The 21904-nt window shown below is 42.3% G+C and overlaps 1 protein-coding gene across 1 annotated transcript in view; it reads left to right on the top strand.

Moving 5' to 3' along the window:
* Window positions 1-10541, top strand: part of LOC311046325 (cyclin-Y-like) — a 35942-nt gene extending 25401 nt beyond the window's left edge. Inside the window, exons 3-11 of the mRNA XM_084058558.1 lie at window positions 1347-1364; window positions 2865-2899; window positions 4164-4258; window positions 4847-4882; window positions 5828-5885; window positions 5974-6093; window positions 6708-6874; window positions 7637-7799; window positions 9605-10541. Of these exons, the coding sequence (XP_083914684.1) occupies window positions 1347-1364; window positions 2865-2899; window positions 4164-4258; window positions 4847-4882; window positions 5828-5885; window positions 5974-6093; window positions 6708-6874; window positions 7637-7799; window positions 9605-9721 (809 nt within the window). The 3' untranslated portion in view covers window positions 9722-10541. The remainder of the gene's footprint in view (window positions 1-1346; window positions 1365-2864; window positions 2900-4163; window positions 4259-4846; window positions 4883-5827; window positions 5886-5973; window positions 6094-6707; window positions 6875-7636; window positions 7800-9604) is intronic.
* Window positions 10542-21904: the final 11363 nt, after the last annotated feature.

The following is a 21904-nucleotide window of genomic DNA, read 5'->3' as shown; positions in this document are numbered from 1 at the left end:
AGCAACACCCCCGCCCCCACCGCACTCTACAAATACCCCCCCGCTCGACCACCCGGAAATGGATTTTTCCACGGTGGGATGTCGGCTGTGTACTGGTTCTATCTATCTCTCTCTCTGTACTGTTTCTATCTCTCTCTCTCTGTCTCTCTCTGTGTACTGGTTCTATCTATCTCTCTCTCTCTGTACTGTTTCTATCTCTCTCTCTGTACTGGTTCTGTCTCTCTCTGTACTGGTTCTGTCTCTCTCTCTACTAGTTCTGTCTCTGTGTACTGGTTCTGTCTCTCTGTGTACTGGTTCTGTCTCTCTCTGTGTACGGATTCTGTCAATTCTTCAACTGGTTCTTCTGTGTCTCTCTGTACTGGTTCTATCTATCTATTCTTGTACTGGTACTGTCTTTCTTGTACTGGTCTCCTGCAGTCTACCCTACACACCCTAGTGAGCTATCATCTACAGTATATTGAAGCTGTAGATTAGAGTGTTGTGTGTAGAGGGTTAATGCGTGGTAATTTATGCAGCTTCCTTGAGGCGTGGAGTATTAGCCCCCTGTGGGGATGTGTGTGTGTGTGTGTGTGTGTGTGTGTGTGTGTGTGTGTGTGTGTGTGTGTGTGTGTGTGTGTGTGTGTGTGTGTGTGTGTGTGTGTGTGTGTGTGTGTGTGTGTGTGTGTGTGTGTGTGTGTGTGTGTGTGTGTGTGTGTGTGTGTGTGTGTGTGTGTGAGGAAGAGAAATGTGTGGCATCGTCCTCCTTGGTAAACATGCACAACATGCCAGATAGTGCTGGAAGATATGACTTCAAATCAATATTACCATAATTTCAAACTTTTGCCTCGATTACGATTAATGATTGATTATTTAAAACATATATAAGTAGTGGAAATAGATCTACAAGCTTGGCTATTTTCACTATATTTTCACGCCACCATTGTACAGTGGTGGAAAATGTACTCAAATTACACCACTGCCATTGTACAACGAACTATAACACATGGTTAAGTGGTTAATCAGACTAATCCATTTAGATTAGTGTTTCGTGTTGATTCGTTGATATATAAGAAAAACATTTAATTAAATAAAACCTTGACTCTTGATTATTCAGTTATAAGTCAGTTATTGGTTCTAAATATTGTTTCTTATATATGTGTGGTTAATGGCCCAGGCCTAATGCCAGAGCTAATGGTTTTCTCATTAAAACCACAGAAGCGCAGAAGACATAATTGTGGTATTATTATACCAAACAAATTAAAACTTAATTAATTTCTGCTCTGTGTGAGAACCACTGCTGTAATGTTTTATTGTCAGCGTCATAAATAAATTGAATAATTGGAAGATTTTTGTTTTTTTCCCCACAGAGGTTTCAAGTAGACCTGGTGAGTTGTGAAATCAATTGGCTCCCCCTGCTGGACTCTTTATGTATTCACCTCTGGTCTGTTAAACAGGGTTCTTGTGTCTTTGTCCTTCCAAACTCGCTCTAACATTGTGATTTCTCACCACTTCTAACAAAAGCTTTTCTGTCCACTGATGCCAGTAAGGAGTGGAGTGAAGTGTGCTGATGCTATGCTGCTGTCTGCTGTGTCATTCGTATTACCTTGTTCTTCATGGCAGTGGTTCTCAAAGTTTGGTCCAGGGTTCCTTGGGGGGTCCTCTGGGTTCCTTGGGGGCGGGTTTCAAAATGGACCCTTAAACTGTAGTGATGTGTCGGTCATGATCGATTCGGGCCTTTCACACCTGATCGCTGTAACCTGGCATCGCCCCCCATCTGTGACGCACACGGACCTACCTCTCACATGAGCGGACCGCCTTAAATAACTCCCAAAACCCTGCAATACTAGATGGCTCCGTGGCGTGCAACATTAAGCATTAGACTTCCAATCTCAGCGCCTAGGGATCGAATCCCTCTAGCGGTGCTGTTTATTTATCTAATCTAAATTAGGATTCAGGTTAGGTTTAGGCATAGTTTTTGTCGCCCCCAGCGAGGCGGACCACTCTGCCGACTTAGTGAGAATAGACTACAGCCCCTGATATTAAGTTAGGAAGTAGTTCGGCGAAAAAAGTTACAACGATGGAGAGAGGCACCGCCGAGCGAGTCGCTGTGCCGAACGTGCCGCGAAGTCCGCTTTAGCCGACTCAGCGCCGTTCGAGTTATGTACCGATAGGGACAGAATTCTAATTTATCCCCCCCCCCCCCCACGCAGTTCCAGCGCCGAGCACTATTTTCCACCACGGAGGAAAGCCGGTGCCAGTGCTATCCTCCGGGAATGTGACGCAGTGACTAGGGGGCGCAGCAGTTCCGCGTGCGTCACAGAAGGGGAAGTTGCCAAGTTACAGCACTCCGGTAGGAAAGGGCCGGTGGTGTCTGTAGCTCTGAGAGTGGATACATGGAACCAAATTAACCCCTGAGTTCATTTGGTTCCATTTATGCACTCTATGAGTTATGGGGTTCCTTGAAATTAAAAAAGTTTGAGAACCACTGCTCTATGTTACCAGCTTGGGCTTCACGTTGAAACTAAAACTCAACTCTAACTACTGAGGTTCCTATATCTAAATTCTGCAATTGTGAACTTCTACCCTTGCAATGTTTGTTGCCATGTTCAACCCTTGGCATGAAACCCCTAATAAGCATTAACATCATTACCATATCTCTCGCTCTTGCTCTCGCCCTTGCTCGCTCTCTCTCTCTCTCTCCAATTAACTTTACCCTCAGCTGTGTTTACCTGTCAAAATGGCTCCTGTGAAAAGGGTTCATATCAGTATGATGCAGCCCAAGTGACGTGTGCTACTGTTGGTCTCTTTCTACAAACTCTTTTTCCGCCTCTACAGTTGGTACAAAATATTTCAAAACAAACGTATGTCTGTCTTTCTATTTGCAGTGCGAGAAAAACGAAAGAGCATGTTCATCAATCATGTAAGTGTCTTACATAAGTATTTAATTAGTCACTTTACTTACCCAACTTTCTCTGCTACTGATGTATGTGACACAAGCTTATTGACAATGTATCATATTGTTTTACAAGTTAACACATATTGTGGAATCAAAGGTAATTTATCTACTGTATGTCATGAATACCCCATAACCCATTTAGCTCCATTTCATATTGTTTCACCCTGTTTGTTTACTATTATTTTATACCCCTTTACAGTTCAGTATCACATTAAGGCATGTTGGCATGTTATGTGAAAAATGAAGCATTAACATTTAGCAGCCATTCATTTAATCAAGTCAAACTCACAACAAATGTTCATAGCCAGCTAGCATTTTTAGCATAGTTGGAAAGGCAGTACCAGTTGATAACGGCAAGTGTTCATATACACCTGCAGTTATGTTACTTGCAGCTAACACTGGTTGGTGATTTCAGGAGGTACAAATAATTACACAGTAGGGAAACTCAAACTCAACTCACAAGACTGGCTTTTTTGATTTTTAAAGCTTTAAAGGCTTTGATTTTACACACAATGACATTTTGTCTTGAAGTAGTACTTTTCCGCTATTCAAATATTGATTGCATGACTTTTCCTCATTGATGCATATGCTTATGAGCAACCGGTTCTCTGCTTCACTTCAGGTTTACTAGCTATAATCAGAGACTAGTTTAGACCTAGGACACTGAATGCAAAGAACTTAACTGAATAGTAAACTAGAAGTTGTCAGTATCACTAGATGCAATGCATTTCAGAGCTACTGTTTTAGCATCTTTTAGCATGTATCATTAATCATTAGCACGCAATGTTGGCATGTTTTAGTGTGGAACACGCTACAAAAAAGAGTTGTGAATATGTTTGAATAGCAGTGCTCCAATATGAGAGCTTTTAATTAATCATATGAAACAATAAGTTATTTTAATTAAATCTTTCAGCAGCAGGGATAACGTATTTAGCCGCTCCCTTGATAATATCCAGATGTACTGTATATGGACGTACAGTGTATTTTGAAACCCAAAACTCAATCATTTTAAGCTCAGCTTTGTTACACATCAGCTAAAACAGAAAATGAAATCATCTTCCGCATGGCTTGCAAGTCAGATTACCTTTCCCACACACAGTGCACGCTTCATTTGGCTCCAACAAAAACATGTACACTCTAATAACAGTCACACTGTGTGTGTGTGTGTGTGTGTGTGTGTGTGTGTGTGTGTGTATGTGTGTCACGGTGACTGTGTGTGTGTTTGCAGCATGGGACGATAAGACGGAAACACAGCTCCTGTTCCACTATTTACTTGGATGACAACACGGTCAGCCAGCCCAACCTCAAGTACACCATCAAATGGTGAGCATGGCTGGAATGGAAATAACACTATCCTAGCATTAGGGCTGAGTAGTATATCGATATCGGTTGTGATATGAGACTAGATATAGTCTTGGATTTTGGGCGTCATAATATCGTGATATTGCATAAGTGTTGTCTTTTCACGGTTTTAATCACTTAAGCCCTATTTTATACTTACAAAATGATTTCTAAAATAGCCAGTCTAAATCTGCTCAATGCGTCACAAGTTTAACCCATTGAGACCGGGAACGCATCTGTGTCATTTTAAGATTTCTTTGGGCTATGGTACCGCGCTATGAGCTTGTAGATCTGCTATTTTTGAAAAATCGTGGACATTTTTTTTTTAAATATTTCTTTCAAAAAACTATAGTATTTAGAAAACATCTTTAGAATCGGCCTCAGGTCTTAATGGGTTAACTCTGAGAATGTAAAAATGTATCTAATTATTTTTATACCATAAGGGTTTTTACGTTCTCAGATTTTACTACTGTATGTTATAATTGTGAATCTATATTGATGAACGTGAATGAATGAGCGCTACACACAATTAACCACTACTCACCATCTTTCTCTTTTCTGTCTGTACAGCGTAGCACTGGCCATTTACTATCACATCAAAAACAGGTAACTAAGCATGAGCAAACCTTTCTTTTTCTAGTTATACTCCACGTAGTTTATAATTGTCAAACGATTACTGTCCAATGGTTAAAATATTACATTTGAAAATTAAAATGTAATAAAATATACAACAAAGCAATGCAACATAGACATATTTAATATCATTGCTGTCGGGCAGAAACCTATTTCCTCCATATTTTCTCCATTTTTTCCCGTAAATGAATTAACTTGATCATCCTACAGCGTCACACAAAAGCATCAAAAGTAGGAGTTTGTGCCGCGTTTTGAGCTTGTAGATCTGCTACTTTTGCTATTTTTGAATTTGAATCCTGAAAAGTAACAGTTTTAGACATACAGGATGAGGTTTCCACCCGACATAGACAATATACTATTTTAACCATCCAGCATTTATACTATGACTACCTATAGCATTGGTTCTCAAAGTGGGGTCCGGGGACCCCCAGGGGTCCTTGAGGGAGTTCCAGGGGGTCCCCAGCTAAATGATAGATTAGGCACCAAATGGACCCTTATGGGTCTGTAACTCTGAGAGTGTACAAATGGAACCAAATGGACCCGTTAGGGTCCATTTGGTTCCATTTGTACACTCTCAGAGTTAAATTGACATAGATTTTACAATATAAATTGCGGCCCAGGTGATAGAAATGCCATTAAATGGGGGTCTGTAGCCCTAATGCATGTCAAACTGGGGGTCCTTGAAATTAAAATGGTTGAGAATCACTGCTAGAGCCTTAAAAATCGTCTCTTATGGGGGTCCCTGGCATATCTTTTCAAATGGGGGTCCGCAGGCTGATAAGTGTCAATTTAGGGGTCCTTGACATGAAACAGTTTGAGAACCACTGACCTATAGTACCTACAATATTTCACAAATTCAAACGATAAGTGCCAGTAGATGAATCTGATGTGCTTTGTGCTGTATTGCCTGGTTTCCAGGGACACAGATGGAAACATGCTGCAAGAGATCTTCGATGAGAAGCTACACCCGCTCTCGGTAATAATCACCTCATCTATATGTGTGGTTTTCATGTGAATATACTGTAATAACTCTCTGAACTAGACTCTCCTGTCCCTCCTCACAGAAATCACAGGTTCCTCCAGACTACAACCAACAAGACCCGGAACAGAAGCAGATCTACCGTTTCGTCAGGACGCTCTTCAGTGCGGCACAGCTCACGGCAGAGTGTGCCATCGTCACACTGGTAAACTGACCCCAAACACACGCACACGCACAGACACACACACACACACACACACACACACACACACACACACACACACACACACACACACACACACACACACACACACACACACAGTGGTGGAAAAAGTGCTCAAATGTCTTACTTAAGTAAAAGTATCAATACTGCAATGTAGAAGTACTCTGTTACAAGTAAAAGTCCCGAATTAAAAATGTACTTGAGTAAAAGTTCAAAAGTACAGGTATCAAAATGTACTTAAAGTACCAAAAGTAAAAGTACTAAAATGTTTGAAAATAGCGGATCTACGAGCTCACAACGCGTCGCGATGCGACGCGTTGTGAGCTTGCAGATCTGCTATTTTCAAATAGCCTAGGTATGAAATAGGGCTAAAGCGGTTTATAATATAATTTATATCCGCAAAGTAACTAGTGACTAAAGTTTTAAAACAATTGTAGTGTAGTAAAAGTACAATATTTGCCTTTGAGATGTAGTGGGAGTAGAAGTAAAAGTATAGACTATTGGAAGTGCTCCGGTTAAGTAAAAGTACCTCAAAGTTGTACTTGAGTACAGTACTTGAGTAAATGTACTTAGTTACTTTCCACCACTGTGTCCAGGTGTATCTGGAAAGGCTGCTGACGTACGCAGAGATGGACATCTGCCCGGGGAACTGGAAACGCATCGTTCTGGGCGCCATCCTGCTGGCCTCAAAGGTCTGGGACGACCAGGCCGTGTGGAACGTGGACTACTGCCAGATCCTCAAAGAAATCACAGTGGAGGACATGTGAGTGATGGATGGTGTGTGTGTGTGTGTGTGTGTGTGTGTGTGTGTGTGTGTGTGTGTGTGTGTGTGTAGTCACCTCATTTGGGCTTGTTTTACCAGACCTGCTTGCTTGTTTCTCTCACAAGATCTGGCAACACTGACAATATGCTGTACGGTTTACACGCGTTGGCAACACGGGGCCCTGCCCAGCACAACTACACAGTCTTCTAATGTTGGTGGGCTCCTCCTACAGTCATACTGATGGCGGTTTTTCAAGGGGGAGAGATAGTTTCTCATTCACCTTCCTAGATATTTCCCGTCGTTCGCAGGTGACCTTCCGGTCACAAGTCTGCTTCTCTTAACTGTTAACTCTTAAACTGCCAGAGTATATACAACTAAATAAGGCCCAGACTGCCAGCGATTCTTTTTTTTTATTTTCTTACCTTTTTCAAGTAGTCACAGAATATTTATCTCCAGTATGATCGATCCCCTGATGGTTGCTAATCACGGAGGGTTTCACTGTGCTTCCGCGAAAAAAAGAAAAAAGTCATCGCGGCCTCCCCGTTCTCTTGTTATACGCCGTTAAAAATAGCATTGTTCGGGCAAAAATACACAGTAAAACACAGGAGCCGAGATGCAGGCTTTTTAGTAATAAGTTAACCAGGAAGTGAATGGAGCAGTAAATCTTTGGATCACGTTATCTCCTGGTTCTGTGTAAAAAAACAATAAAAAAAACCTGAGTACAAATTCTAACTCGGCTGCCATTTTCCCTCCCCTTCCCAGGAACGAGCTGGAGCGACAGTTTCTGGAGCTGCTTCAGTTCAACATCAACGTGCCGTCCAGCGTCTATGCCAAGTACTACTTTGACCTGCGCTCCCTGTCTGAGACCAACAACCTCAGCTTTCCCCTGGAGCCCCTCAGCAGGGATAAGGCCCAGAAACTAGAGGTGTGTGTTTTTATTTTTGTGTTTGTTTGTTCCTCATGAATTAAAACCTTGTTAAACTATTTGAAATCCTATATAGGGTTAATCTGTCAATAAACTAATGTGAGATTGAATAGCAAAATGGTAATATTACACACAAATAGAATTGCTTTCTGTGAGACATAAACAAATCCGTCTCTGCGACTACAAGTTCTCTCACAAGATTACGTGTTGATTGTGTTCAACAGAAGTTGTTGGGCAGTTGGATCTGAATTCCATCCATGTTCTTTGCACATCACACAAAAACTAGATCGGCTGTATTCGCTATTCCTTGTGGGATGAAGTATACAGTATATAAGGCATTGGTTCTCAAAGTGCGGTCTGGGGGCCCCCAGGGGTCCTGGGGGGGGTTCAAGGGGGTCCCCAGCTAAATGAGCTAATACAGCATCACAATAATGTTAACCAATTTATCCATATTTTATATGTTGGCTATTAAAAAATAGCAGATATACAAGCTCACAGCGCGTCACTTAGTGCCACGCGGCGAGCTTGTACATCTGCCATTTCTTTTTAAAATGGGAAAAAATCTCAAATGTTTTGATTTTTTTTTAACACATCACCCGCCAAGGTATTAAACATCGCTTGTTATCCCCTTGCCAGCGTAATTACCTTCATCCGATGATCTTTGAAACGCTGTGGAAGCGACATTGTGTACAAAAAAACAAAACATTCCAACCGCGATCCGCCATTTTGGGGCAACGGCCCGCTGAAAACGGTGGTTTTCAATGCAAAAAACAGCAACTGAGTTAGAGGTGTTTTTCTGAAAATCCAATAGTCAGGGCGGATGGATGTGACGTTTTTTGGAACGATGTCACCTCCACACATAGATATAGAAACCTAGATACCTCATTGGCCTCTGCAGTTTGTTGGAGCGACCTGTTTGGTATGGTGGCCGGCATATTTCCGGGGGGCACGGGTACTAGCCAATCACAGCGTGTTGACTACTGGCCAATCACAGCGCGTTTTTTCCAGGGCTTGTCAGAATCTAGTTGTCCCGCCCCCACCTGCCTCTGATTGGCCTACTGAACGCCCCCTTCTGTGACGCACGCAGACATTTTCCAGCTCCCCCCGGAAGCGGAAGCGCGTCCGCCATACAGACGCTTCAGAGCCAGAGGAGGCGTCTACCTTTATATGTCTATGACATCCACATACTACTTCTCTGAGTGACGATGGATCATCCCAAAGCTGTGTTAGGGTGCCTAAAACAGCGTCCCTAATTTTTGGGGCGGTGTAACCGCCCCCTATAAGTGAGTTTTGGACACTGACCAATCCTGCACCGTGATTGGCCAATAGTCTACAACGCAGTCTACAACCCTAACCCTTCCACAGTCAATGCAAATCTATACTTTTGCAAAGTCAGCCAATCACATTACAGCTAGTGTCATCACCACTAGCTGTAATGTGATTGGCTGACTTTGCAAATTCAGGACTGTGATTGGCTAGCGAAACACATGACACATGTGCAGCCCTATGAATAGCAGTATGGACTTAAAAAAAAGTCCTTTTTTTTAAGTGAGTCATGTTGTGATGACCACACACCGCCCACTTCACACTGGGTGTGATTTTTTCTAGAACGACTTTATGCGTCCATGGCAGGAAATGAGTTCATGATCTTGCATTTTTTAACACAACTTTTACGTGTCCCTGGCACAAAACCTTTTCAGGTGGGCGGTCCGCGGCCAAAATATACATCAATTTGGGCATTAAATGTTTGAGAACATGTGTAGAATCTGCGTGGTTAAGAACTGTGTGTCTCTCCTCTCCCTCAGGCTATCTCCAGGCTATGCGACGACAAGTACAAAGATGTGCGAAAGCTTGCCAAGAAGCGCTCGGCCAGCATGGACAACCTCTGCGGGATTAAATGGGTCCCTGCGATCCTGTCCTAACCACTACAAACCCCACTGCCATACCCTTACCCCCCGGACCCCCTGGGCAGGACAGAAACCCCCCCCCCCCCCCAAAGTACTGTACTGGACCTTGGCTCGGCGGACATGTCTCTGGGAGCTGTGGAACAATGGAGCTGTGTCTCCCAGGTGAACACAAATGATCCTGTTTGTGGGTTTCGGAGCCAAGATACTGTACTTAGAAGTGGGCACTGGTGATTCTAACTCTGAAATGACCCGTCCTGGGATCCAGAACTTGGGGAACGGGAAGTTCTAGGAAGGTGTCACCTTTTTTTTATAAGCTTCCCCAGACTTGATCAGATGCCTTCAGTGTGCCTCCTCTCTGTCATTCCAGGAGAGAGGGAGAGATACGACACGGATTTGTTCAAAAAGAAAAAAAATCACTGGCTGCTGCGATAATTGCGGGGGGAAACGACTGACTTTTGGATCGATGTTAACCCATTAAGACCGGGAACGCATCTGTGTCATTTTTTAAATTTTATTTGGCTATTCAAAAATAGCAGGCTACGAGCTTGTAGATCTGCTATTTTTTGGAAAATCGTGAAGATGTGTGCAAATCTTTGAATATATATATTTTTTAAGCGAAGATTTGTAACTCAAATCTTTGCTTCTTGGGGATTCTACAAATGTCTTCTTAAAAAAAAAACTTATGTTGCTATAATCAGTGGTTCACAAACTTTTTCATGTCAAGGAAATGATATGTATTTGGCCGCGGAGCCCCTTCTCAAAATGTTCCAGGGACCCCCCAGAAGCAAATATTTTAGTAAAAAAATGTTCGCTTTAAAAGAATATATATTCAAAGATTTGCACACATTTTAAAGATTTGTCTAAAAATAGCAGATCTACAAGCTCGTAGCGCGGCACTCGGTGCCGCGCTACAAGCTTGTAGATCTGCTATTTTTTTGAATAGCCCAAAGCAATCTAAAAAATGACACACAGATGCGTTCCCGGTCTGGATCCGCGAACAAGTCATAGCCTCAAAACTATTCTAGGTCATGTCCACTTCTGTACGATTTCTGAGGAGGACTTTCGTTGAACATTTCTGTGTTATACTTCCTGTCTTTGGCTGGATTTCATCCGTGTCCAGGTCATCCAGATCTACATGAAAGACTTGACGGAACATTGCCTTTTGTGAGGGGCTCTGTGGGTTTCGGTTTTTAAGTATTTTATTTATTTTAATCAGTGTGTTTTCGACTCGGATTTGTCGTCGAGCCAAAACCCCTGACTTAACTTCAGTATTTTCGTGAGATTGAAGAGCAGTGTAGCACTGGGACCTTTTTGTCTGGATTTTTCCAAACAATGTCCGTCGAATAGGCGAGTTGAGCCCGATTCATACTTTGCCGAGAATAAGCCGATCCACGAGCTCGCAACGCGTCGCGGATGCGACACGTTGTGAGCTTGAAGATCGGCTTATTCTCTGCCGTTTTCAACGCCGCGATGGAGCATGAATTAGGCTTTTAGCGAGATTGCCTCTTTAAGCTTCATATCCAAGGTTTACAATATTTCTAGTGTACCTCCCAATAACTCAGGTAGTCCGTGCTAAGAGTTTGGTGTTGTCAGGCGTTAGTGCATAGTTTGGGTTATGCTGGGGTTTCAAAGGAGAGAGAGACGAAACTAAAATAAATGACTAATTGGGAAGTGACCGAGTGAATAAGGAATAGTGCACACCGCAACATTCCTGCAGACGGTCAGTGCGACACATTCCTGTACAGTTTGTGAGGATATGCACAATCAGACATTCAGCTTGACCCCATTTGGTCACATCATAAAATGTGAACCATATACCCCAGATTAACCCATTAAAGACCTGAAGCCGATTCTATAAATGTCTCCTAAATCCCAACAGTATTCTGAAAAACGTATGTTTCTATTATCAGTGGTGCTCAATCTTTTTCATGTCAAGCACCCCCAAAACTATGTGTATTTGGCCGCGGACCCCCATCTCAAAATATTTTGTTCCAGGGGGGTCCCAGAAGCAATGTTCGCTTTAAAAATATATATATGCAAAGATTTGCACACATTTTCACGATTTTTCAAAAATAGCAGATCTACAAGCTCATAGCGCGGCACTCGGTGCCGCGCTATGAGCTTGTATATCTGCTATTTTTGAAGAGCCAAAGTGTTAAATAATGCTTTTTTTTTGCTCAAATCTAAAAATGACACAGATGCGTTCCAGGTCTTAATGGGTTAACAAAACATTTTTAGACATCATAAACGGTACGTTTCGATGTCTGTATATTCATTATAGCCAATTTCAAAATCGATGAAGCTCGTGTGAGAATGGGGGATTTAGAAATGTAGGAAATCCCACTGAAAGCCTACAGTTAAGACTGGTGAATCCCCCACTCTCTGGTGACATCTGCTGGTTTTGTTAGAAATATTTCACTGGTGTTTGAGGACAAATGGCCCTGATTCAGTATGTGTGTATCAGTTAGAAGTACCTGCACACATCAGACTCTTGAAGGGAGAGACTTGATCACAATGAATCACAATATTATATGGGTATTTTTCTTTAAAACACTTCTGGGGTCGTTTTAACGTCTACTCGTTTTGTCTGCACCCAAGACAGTTTTTTTCAACTTGCCTGCTTCAATATCTAGAGCTTGTGTTTTTTCAATTACTTTTTCCATTCATTTTATTTAATTGTTACATTTTTATTAAAATGTTGTCATAAAAAAAACTAACAACAAATAAACAATACGGCCCCCTCATGCATTAGGACAATATTTAGTCAACAGAAGCAAGCATGTGTGTCTTCAATGAGTCTTAACACGGTTAAAATGGAGCTTGGCGTTACAATGGCATTGTGGGAATTTATATAGGGAGGGGGCGTGTCTGATTAAAAATGAATACCATCTCTAAATATTGAATCAAGGAACTCTCTTGATTCAATATTTTGTGCACAAAACAAAGCCTGAGTAGATGTTAAAATTGCCCCAGAAGTGTGTTCAAGTGGAATACTCCTTTTTAAGATGTAGCTATAAACGGCTCCATTTTGCCCCAAGGTGTAGACATTACAAACTCCCTAAATGTTTCAAAATCCAGTTCAAAACCTGTATTACTGGTCTCATAGTTATTTCAACCATGAGCTCAGTCAACCAATTTTATAATGAAATGGGGGGGGGGGGGCGCACATTACAGATATCATCCGCATCCAGCTTCAACATGCATTTATTGAAACTGCTGTCTCATACTGTAAAGTTGAAGTATCAACATTATAAGTCCAGTACTCGGGCTGCTGTAATGACCTACAGTACTCGCAAAATCTTAGCTTGGCCTTAAATTTTTGCTGGCATGTTGTGTGCACATCCGAAATTGTAAAACCACGTTCTTGACACTAAAAGGCTAAAGGCAATGAAAAAAAGAATAACGGATATACACACCAACTGGACTGATGCCCCACTTTTTAAGTGATTTAATTCAGAAATATTTCACGCTCCGTTTGCTTCCGCTGCAGCCAGTTATATAGCGTTAGTAAAGACCACTGAACCCCTGGGCCGTGTACACATACATACCCCCAGCTGGTCCAAGGAGTGACCTTAACCTTAACCTCGCACTCGTCTGTCCTCATTTGACTCTTGCCTTGGGCAGAGTGACATGCTTTTTACGGACAGTGATGGCTGTTGGTGTGTGCGTTTGAAAGATCACGGTGTTAAGCCCCTACACGCCCGCACACGCGTGTCCGTCGGGATGCCTTGTGTCGTGTTTTTTTAAGTGTCGTTGAGCAAGACACCCAACGGCCCTGCATGCTCAATCACTGGCTGAGTGGAAGCATCAGCTAGTTGCCTTAAAAAAACGTCAAATGGACAAAGCCGCTGTGGAGGCATTAATAAAGCACAAAGTCGGAGTGTCAGTCCAGTACGCGGCTGTGTTTTGCGATGCCTTTTTAAACTTCTGAAACATTCTACTGTCTAGATGGGATATACGTTGAAATGTTGGGAACCATTGAGAGTGACTGACAATGACTTGAGAAAACATTTTTATAGATACAAACAAGTTTAATAAAGGGTTTTAATACACTTGCTTTAAGAGTATGTTAGCCTTCTCAAGGTGTAAAAGAAGGAAAATAAACCTGACTGAGCCAAGTTCTTAACATTAAAAAACTGTATACTTCAATTGAGTTTATTGTTTTTACCATTCCACTGAAACGTATGGCCACGTGTCCACCGCTGCGTTTTCTTTTCGTCTCTGTCGGGTGGAAACCCCCATATGTCCAAAACGGTTGCTTTTCAGGATTCAAATGCCAAAAATAGCAAAAGGAGCAGATCGACGAGCTCAAAACGCGCCGCTTCGAGTCACGCTTCGAGCTTACAGATCTGCTACTTTTGATACTTTTGTGCGATGCTGTGGTATGATCAAGTAAAACACACACAAAATATGGAGATAAGAGGTTTCTGCCCGACGGCAACATTTTCTTTCTTTCTTTTTTGTTCTTGCCCAAACACCCAGAGCTGAAAACATTTAAATTCTGTGCGACGTGAACGTGCAGCACAGACCAGATGCTCAGTGCATCATCACCAGTGTTACCAGATTTTGCAAGAGAAACAAGCCCACAAGAAGGGACTAGGAGGCCACGTGATCACACACACAAGTGTCCCCAGCAAAACGTGTTAACCCATTAAAACCGGGAAAGCATCTGTGTCACTTTAGATTTTAGCGTTGGCTATTAAAAAAAATAGCAGATATACTTCACAGCGTGTCACTTGGTGCCGCGCTGTGAGCTTGTACATCTGCTATTTTTGTGTGTGAAACGTTTTAACTACACAAATCATAAACAAATGGGAGTACCACAATTTAAACAACATTAGGAAGCAAGCCCAAATAAGCAACTACACTTTAGAAACGAGCGCAAAAAAAAACACAACCCCACAATTACCAATATTTACAAGCAACTTTACAGAAAAACAAGCCCAAAGTTGCTTATATTGTAAGCAGACATGGCAACACTGATCATCACGCTGTTGTTGTTTCCAGTATAGCGTAAATACGCGGCACACCCGTTGAAAACAATTGAAAACGTACGCTGCGCTCAGGAAAAACGCATCAGTGGATACAGCCCCTAAGTTTCTCTTTACACGCTGTGGGTAAATTACTGATTAGCATTTTGTTTGTTGAGCAGAAACCTCTTCTCCATATTCTAACCTTTTTGTGTTTTTTCGTAAATTAACGCTCTACTTGATCATACTACAGCGTCACACAAAAGCATCAAAAGTAGCAGATCTACAAGCTCGAAACACAGCGCGAAGCGACGCGTTTTGAGCTTGTCGATCTGCTGCTTTTGCTATTTTTAAATTTGAATTCTGAAAAGTAAGAGTTTTGGATATATGAGGTTTCCACACGACAGAGACAATTTGGTTGATGGTTTTATTATTTGTCAGACAGCCGAAGCACTAAAATATAATTATTTTGCAAATCGACTTTGTACAGTGTATAAACAAATATTAAAAGCTGAGAGCGAGAGAGAGATCATTAAGTTAATTGTTAATTATTTATACAGAACTGTTGATGTGTTGTTTATAATAAAAATACACGTCCCTTGTCTGTCATCTTGGTTTATTTTTTATAATAGGTGTGTACACAAAAGATGCTGTGAACTCGGTTGTTGATGTTGAAGTTGTACATTTTGGATATATTTCCATATAGATTTAGAGTGCTACCGTTTACAAATTCATTGACACATGGATATTGACCAATGGCCATAAGATAATGCATCTACTGTAGTTAAACGCCATTCACTTGTTTGACTTACAAGAGTAAATGATTGTGAAAGCATAAAAATATGCTCTTAAAAACAGTGTGTCACTTTCAACACATCAGCGTGTTTAACAGTTTGGGACTTCTAAACACAATGGCAACACAAAATGATACGAAATTGCTGTAGCGTTGTTCTGAATTGTAACACCAGTTGTGCTGTAAATGGACACTTACAGATTCGGCCTCATTTAAAATAAACTCCCCTGCCACCCACCGTGTACGCTGCTTTAGGCTCTATGCACAGCAGCCATATTGTGAATAAATTCACAGGTGTTGCCAATAATACTAATGAAGGCTCTGTTCCATTCTGGTCAAACAGACTCAGGGTGCTGATGTTGTGCATGTTGGCTCACTGGAAACACTCTGCTACACCAGTGGGTCTAACATTGGGGTCCAGGCCATGGTTCCTTGAGGGGGTTTCAAATGGCTCCTTACGGGTGTGTAACTCTGAGAGTTATGGGGGTCGTGGAAATTAAAAAGTCTGAGAACCACTGTGCTACTGTACACTAAATGGAACAGAGTCTTCATTAGCATCATTGGTAAAACATGTGAAGGAAGTGACAATATGGCTGCTGTGCATAGAGCCTATTACAATTCCCCTTCATCCCACAGCATAAAGGCTGACTGGTGCTTAGCTATTCCAACAATGCTTTGCTGGCAGTCTTGTTCAAGGGCTGATAAGAATAGCCCACGACACAGGTCCATGGGCTCTGGTGACAAAAGTGAGGTAGGAGCACACTTGGGAGGCGTCTGGATTTGACAGCAGGCTGTGAGAAATCATGTACTTTTGACACGGAGTGTGGGCAGGGGTGAAACCTCTCTACTGGCGTTGGGAGTCCAGTCCACAAGATTTGTGACATTGGAGAAAAGGGATTCGTGGAGACAGTTCAGAGCTGTTTTCTATGGGATTGCCGTTCAACTTGAAACAATGACAAAGATGGGAGCAGTGGAAGTACTGGTCGTCACGATAAGTCACAATGTGTCCTTCATGGGTAGGTACATCAGTGTTTGACTGTATAACAAAAAGAAAATGTTTCTTGTGTGTTAGTGAATCCATCAAAAACAAATTGGCTCAGATCTGATACAAAACTCACAGTAAAATACTGATCATTCAGTGTTAAATGAGTGTAAGTATTTCACAAAAGCAAAAATGCCAAATGTTGCAATAAAATGAAATCTCCTCTATGATTCCAGGTAAGATGTGGTGGATGGTAATGGTAGTCGTGCGACTCTTCGTGGTGCTGCTGGCCGGCTTCACGCTCTTCGGCGACGAGCAGGAGCGCTTTGTGTGCAACACCATCCAGCCGGGCTGCTCCAGCGTCTGCTTCAACGGATTCGCTCCTGTCTCCCTCCTCCGGCTCTGGCTGTTCCACCTCGTCCTCCTCTGTCTCCCTCACGTGACGTTCGCCACGTACGTCACGCACGAAGCTTTGCGGAGCCACCGCGCCGCCGCCGCCGGAGCCTACGGCCGTGACGGCGGTCGGGTGTGCTCTCGTCGCACGTCGACCGAGAACTCGAGCTCCTCGAGAGAGGCCTCCCTCAGCAAGGCGCCTCTTCGGGCGGCGTGCCCGCCGTGTGACTGTGCGGCGGCCAGCTTCCACGGCGCTTACTGCCTGGTCGTGGTCCTCCGGCTCCTCCTGGAAGCTGCGTTCGCCGGGTGCCAGCTCTTCCTCTTTGGTTTCTCTATCCCCGAGAGCTTCCTGTGCTACGAGGCGCCCTGCACCTCGGGAGTCCAGTGCTACGTTTCGAGACCCACCGAGAAGACCCTGATGCTCAACTTCATGCTGGGCGCCGTGGCCGTGTCCGTCCTGCTGAGCCTGCTCGACCTGGTGATCTCCATGAAGACGGAGACGGAGAGACGGAGGGCGCGGGGGGAGAAGCTGATGGAGGAGATGAGCAGAGGAGAGCAGAGCAGCGTTTTCACCAGCATGAGCGGGACGGAAGACACCGACGTTCTTCTCGTTAAAAGAGCCGTCCGCAGCGGGAGCTTAATGAGCGACGGCAAGAGCGGGGAGGCCCACGCCGCAGGCAACGCGGCGAATAGAGTGGTTCCCAGTGCTAGGTTCAACGGTGGGACCAACCTTAAGACTGGTGTTTCTATCGTCGAAAAAGCCTCGATGGGCAGGGATGACAAATTGGAGGCGCCACACCCTTCCAAACCCACGGAAACACCGTCTCTTGGGCGCTTCATGAATCACAACCACCTGAGGCCACCTCTGTCCCCTCAGCAGGGTAGAGGACCTGCACAAAGCTCTGCGGATCCCACGTCAGGTGGCAGAAAGGTGGGCCAGTACGCCTCAGCGAGCATAGATTCAGACCAGCAGTCTGACTACAGCAATATCAGCGATGCTAAAGACAACAGGGCATGGGTGTGATGTGTTCTGGGTCATACCAGAGCACTGGGAGACTGGCCGAGGGTGGTTGTTTATCGAAAAGCACGCATGGTTTCAGTGAGATTATTCTTATTAACCCATTACGGCCTGAGGTTCCCATTCTACAAATGTCTTCTAAATCCTAAAACATTTTTCTGAAAAACGTATGTTGTTATATCAGTGGTTCTCAAACTTTTTCATGTCAATGACGTCCAAAATGATATGTATTTGGGCCGCGGACCCCCATCTCAAAATATTTTGTTCCAGGGACCCCCAGAAGCAAAGATTTGAGTTAAAAATGTTTGCAAGCTCATAGCGTGGCACTTGGTGCCGCGCTATGAGCTTGTATATCTGCTATTTTTGAATAGCCAAAGTATAAAATAATGGTTTAAGTGGTTACACAGATGCTTTCCCGGTTTTAATGTTAACATCTCCTCTTCTCAAAATAAGCGTTATCTGTTATTTTCATGTCAAACTTGAGCCACTCAAAGAAATGCAAGGCTGAGCTCGTTAGAACTGTAGTTACAGTGCTCAGCTGCTGTCTGGCTTTTATGTGACTTCAGTCACAACAGACACACTGACCTGACCTCTGACCCCAGAGTGGCTGTAGCCATGACCTGACCTGACGGAAGCCAAACCTTCTCAGGTGACACAAAGAAGACTCCAAACATAACTTAGTGAGGCCAATGGTTCTCGACCTTTTTTTCTCGACACCTCAGTCACATTAGCATTTTTTCATAAAACTCAGGTCAGGATTTAGAAGACGCTTTTAGAATCCGCCTCAGGTCTAAATAAATACCATGAATCTTTTTTTTTTCTTTTACACGTTTTTTTACACGTCAGATTCAATGTTTTATTTTCACTACTTTTTATTTTCTATATTTCAATTGTTTATCTCTTAACCCTTTAAGACTGGGAACGTGTCTGTGTCATTTTAAGATTTCTTTGGCTATTCAAGTGAAAATTTGTGCAAATCTTTTGAATATATATATATTTTAAAGCGAACATTTTTAACTCTGTTACAACTTCTGGGGGTCCCTGGAACAAAGTATTTTGAGATGGGGGTCCACAGCCAAACACATTTTTTTAAAACTGTTAGGATTTAGAAGACACTTGTAGAATCCCCAGAAGCAAAGATTTGAGTTACAAATATTCACTTTAAAAATATATATATTCAAAGATTTGCACACATTTTCAATATTTTTTTTTTTCAAAAATAGCAGATCTACAAGTAGATCTGCTATTTTTGAATAGCCCAAAGAAGTCTTAAAATGACGGGTTTAAAGTCGGGTTCCCGGATTGAATGGTTTAAGTTGATTGTAAAATTTGAAAACGTAATAAACATTGAGTCATAAAAATAAATAAAAGACAAGACAACAAGACATTCCCTTTGTTATGTTGGCGTGCGAGCATTCCTTTCGTCGTCTCGTTTTACATTGGCATGCAGAGGTGCTGGGGAGGTGAAGAGACACACGTAGGATGACAGGTGAGCAGAGGAAGAACCACTGTGTTGTCAATGGTTGCAGTCCGAGGTGAAAAGGGCAGCTTTTCACAGACAAACAAACCTAGTGACCCTAAACACTCGCATACACACAGTATTTGAGCACACGTGCATAAGCCATACCGGTAGCACTTTACAATAATGACCCGTTATAAAGCATTTATAAACGTTTATAAGTAGTTTGTAGACTATTAACAAATCATTAACAACCTGTTTGTTGACATTCGTAAATGATGAAGGGCGGAGCCAGAGAGGAAGGGGCGGAGCTAGAGAGGAAGGGGTGGAGCTAGAGGGGAAGGGGCGGTGCTAGAGAGACACTATAATATAGACACTGACACTATATATAATATAGACACTATATTATAGTGACACTAACACTATAATATAGAGACACTATAGTATAGTGACACTAACACTATAATATTGACACACTAACACTATAATCTATAATATAGACACCATTAGTAAGTATATCAGTTAGTTATATATTAGTATTAGTAAGTATATTAGTTATGCGATAGTAGTTAGTTATATATTAGTATTAGTAAGTATATTAGTTAGTTATATATTAGTATTAGTAAGTATATTAGTTAGTTATATATTAGTAAGTATATTAGTTAGTTATATATTAGTAAGTATGTTAGTTAGTTATATATTAGTATTAGTAAGTATATAGAAAAACAAGTTAAAACCGTTTCTGTAAAATACATTTTACCGAAACGAAAATAACCAATCAACTCTAAATTGCCTGAAACGTACTCCTAACAGGTTTTTGGAGGGAGTATTTTGGCCTCCACACTTAGTGATTTTTTCGGATTTAACTTTAGTTTCGGTAGTGACAAACTTTCGTTTCGGTAGTGACACAATGGTGAAAAAATAAATGTACTAAGTCCAGAGCTCGATGAATGTTAGGGACCAAATAAAGTCACTACAAAGTTCTACCAATCAACTCTAAATTGCCTGAAACGTACTCCTAACAGGTTTTTGGGGGGACGATTTTGGCCTCCACACTTAGTGACTTTTTCGGATTTAACTTTCGTTTCGGTGGTGACCAACTTTCGTTTCGGTAGTTTCATTACAAAATGTAAGTTGTGTAAAAAATAATCTGTCTATACTAAGTTGTTATTTGTTTGTTTAAGTCAGGCTATACTCTTCTCAGAGTCATAAGTTTACAAAATGTACTAAAGTACAGTGAACGTCTGTGCGGTTTGTCTTCATCACTGAAAATAACGTACATGTAAACTGATATAAAACTGCTGTCATGTGCAGTTGGGGTGAAGAAACACAACCATTTCACTCCTAATAATACCTATTTGATTTGACATCCTGCTGTAGCTGAGGCTTGAACCTGTTACCTGTGGCTCACTAGTCAGTGACTCTATCCATTCACCTACAGCTGTTTCCTTGGAATCTGTGGTTCTGAAACGTTTTGTTGTCAACCCCCCAAATTGACATGTATTTGGGCAGTGGACCCCAATGTGAAAAGATGTAGTGTCAGGGCCCCCCATGAAAAAGATTTATATTTATGCTGTAACGCATTTTTTAAAAGTTATTTGTCTTGTTTGTTGTTCAAGTCAAAGCACCAGGAAGGCTGCACTTGTCAGCCATCTGTTAGCTCAATGGGTTGAGACGCAGTATTCATGATCCAGAGGCCATGAGTTCAAAACCCATTGATGTCTTTCCTATGATTCTTTCCTTTGCAGACTGGCTTCCAGAAGATCAAGTGAAAACTACCAGGAAGGCTATATTTGTCATCCAACTGTTAGCTCAATGGGTTGAGACGCAGTATACATGATCCAGAGGCCATGAGTTCAAATCCCATTGATGTCCTTCCTATGATTCTTTCCTTTGCAGACTGGCTTCCAGAAGATCAACTGAAAACTACCAGGAAGGCTGTACTTGTCAGCCATCTGTTAGCTCAATGGGTTGAGACGCAGTATTCATGATCCAGAGGCCATAAGTTCAAATCCCGTTGATGTCTTTCCTATGATTCTTTCTTTGAGTGGGTTCGATTCCCACTCCGAGTCATGTGTCCCCGGTAACTTGGGGCAACGGATAAATTGACTGATATTCTTTGTGATGCTTCCCTTTGCAGAATAACTTCTAGAAAAACAAGTTAAAACCACCAGGAAACCTGTAACTCTCAGCCAACAGCATAGCTCAACTGGTAGAGCGTCTGTTCAATAACATGACTTGACTTGAGTGGGTTCGATTCCCACTCGAGTCAAGTGTCCCCGGTAACTTGGGGCAATTGATAAATTGACTGATATCCTTAGTGATACTTCCCTTTGCAGACTGACTTCTAGAAAAACAAGTTAAAACCACCAGGAAACCTGTACCTCTCAGCCAACAGCATAGCTCAACTGGTAGAGCGTCTGTCCAATAACATGACTTTTATAACTCTCTAGTTGGAACAGTCTTTTAGGGGAGCAACAGATGGGCCAGTGCAATAGAGCATTTAATTTGCCTTTTTAAACCACACAACTCAATAAAACCTACTCTTCCCCCGGGCCCTACTCCTCCCCCTAGTCTGGGCCC

This window comes from Gymnoscopelus microlampas (genome assembly GCF_963454915.1).
Source record: "Gymnoscopelus microlampas genome assembly, chromosome: 5".
Taxonomy (NCBI): domain Eukaryota; kingdom Metazoa; phylum Chordata; class Actinopteri; order Myctophiformes; family Myctophidae; genus Gymnoscopelus; species Gymnoscopelus microlampas.
The sequence above is the reverse complement of the archived record's forward strand: the minus strand, read 5'-3'. Positions and strand labels throughout refer to the sequence as shown.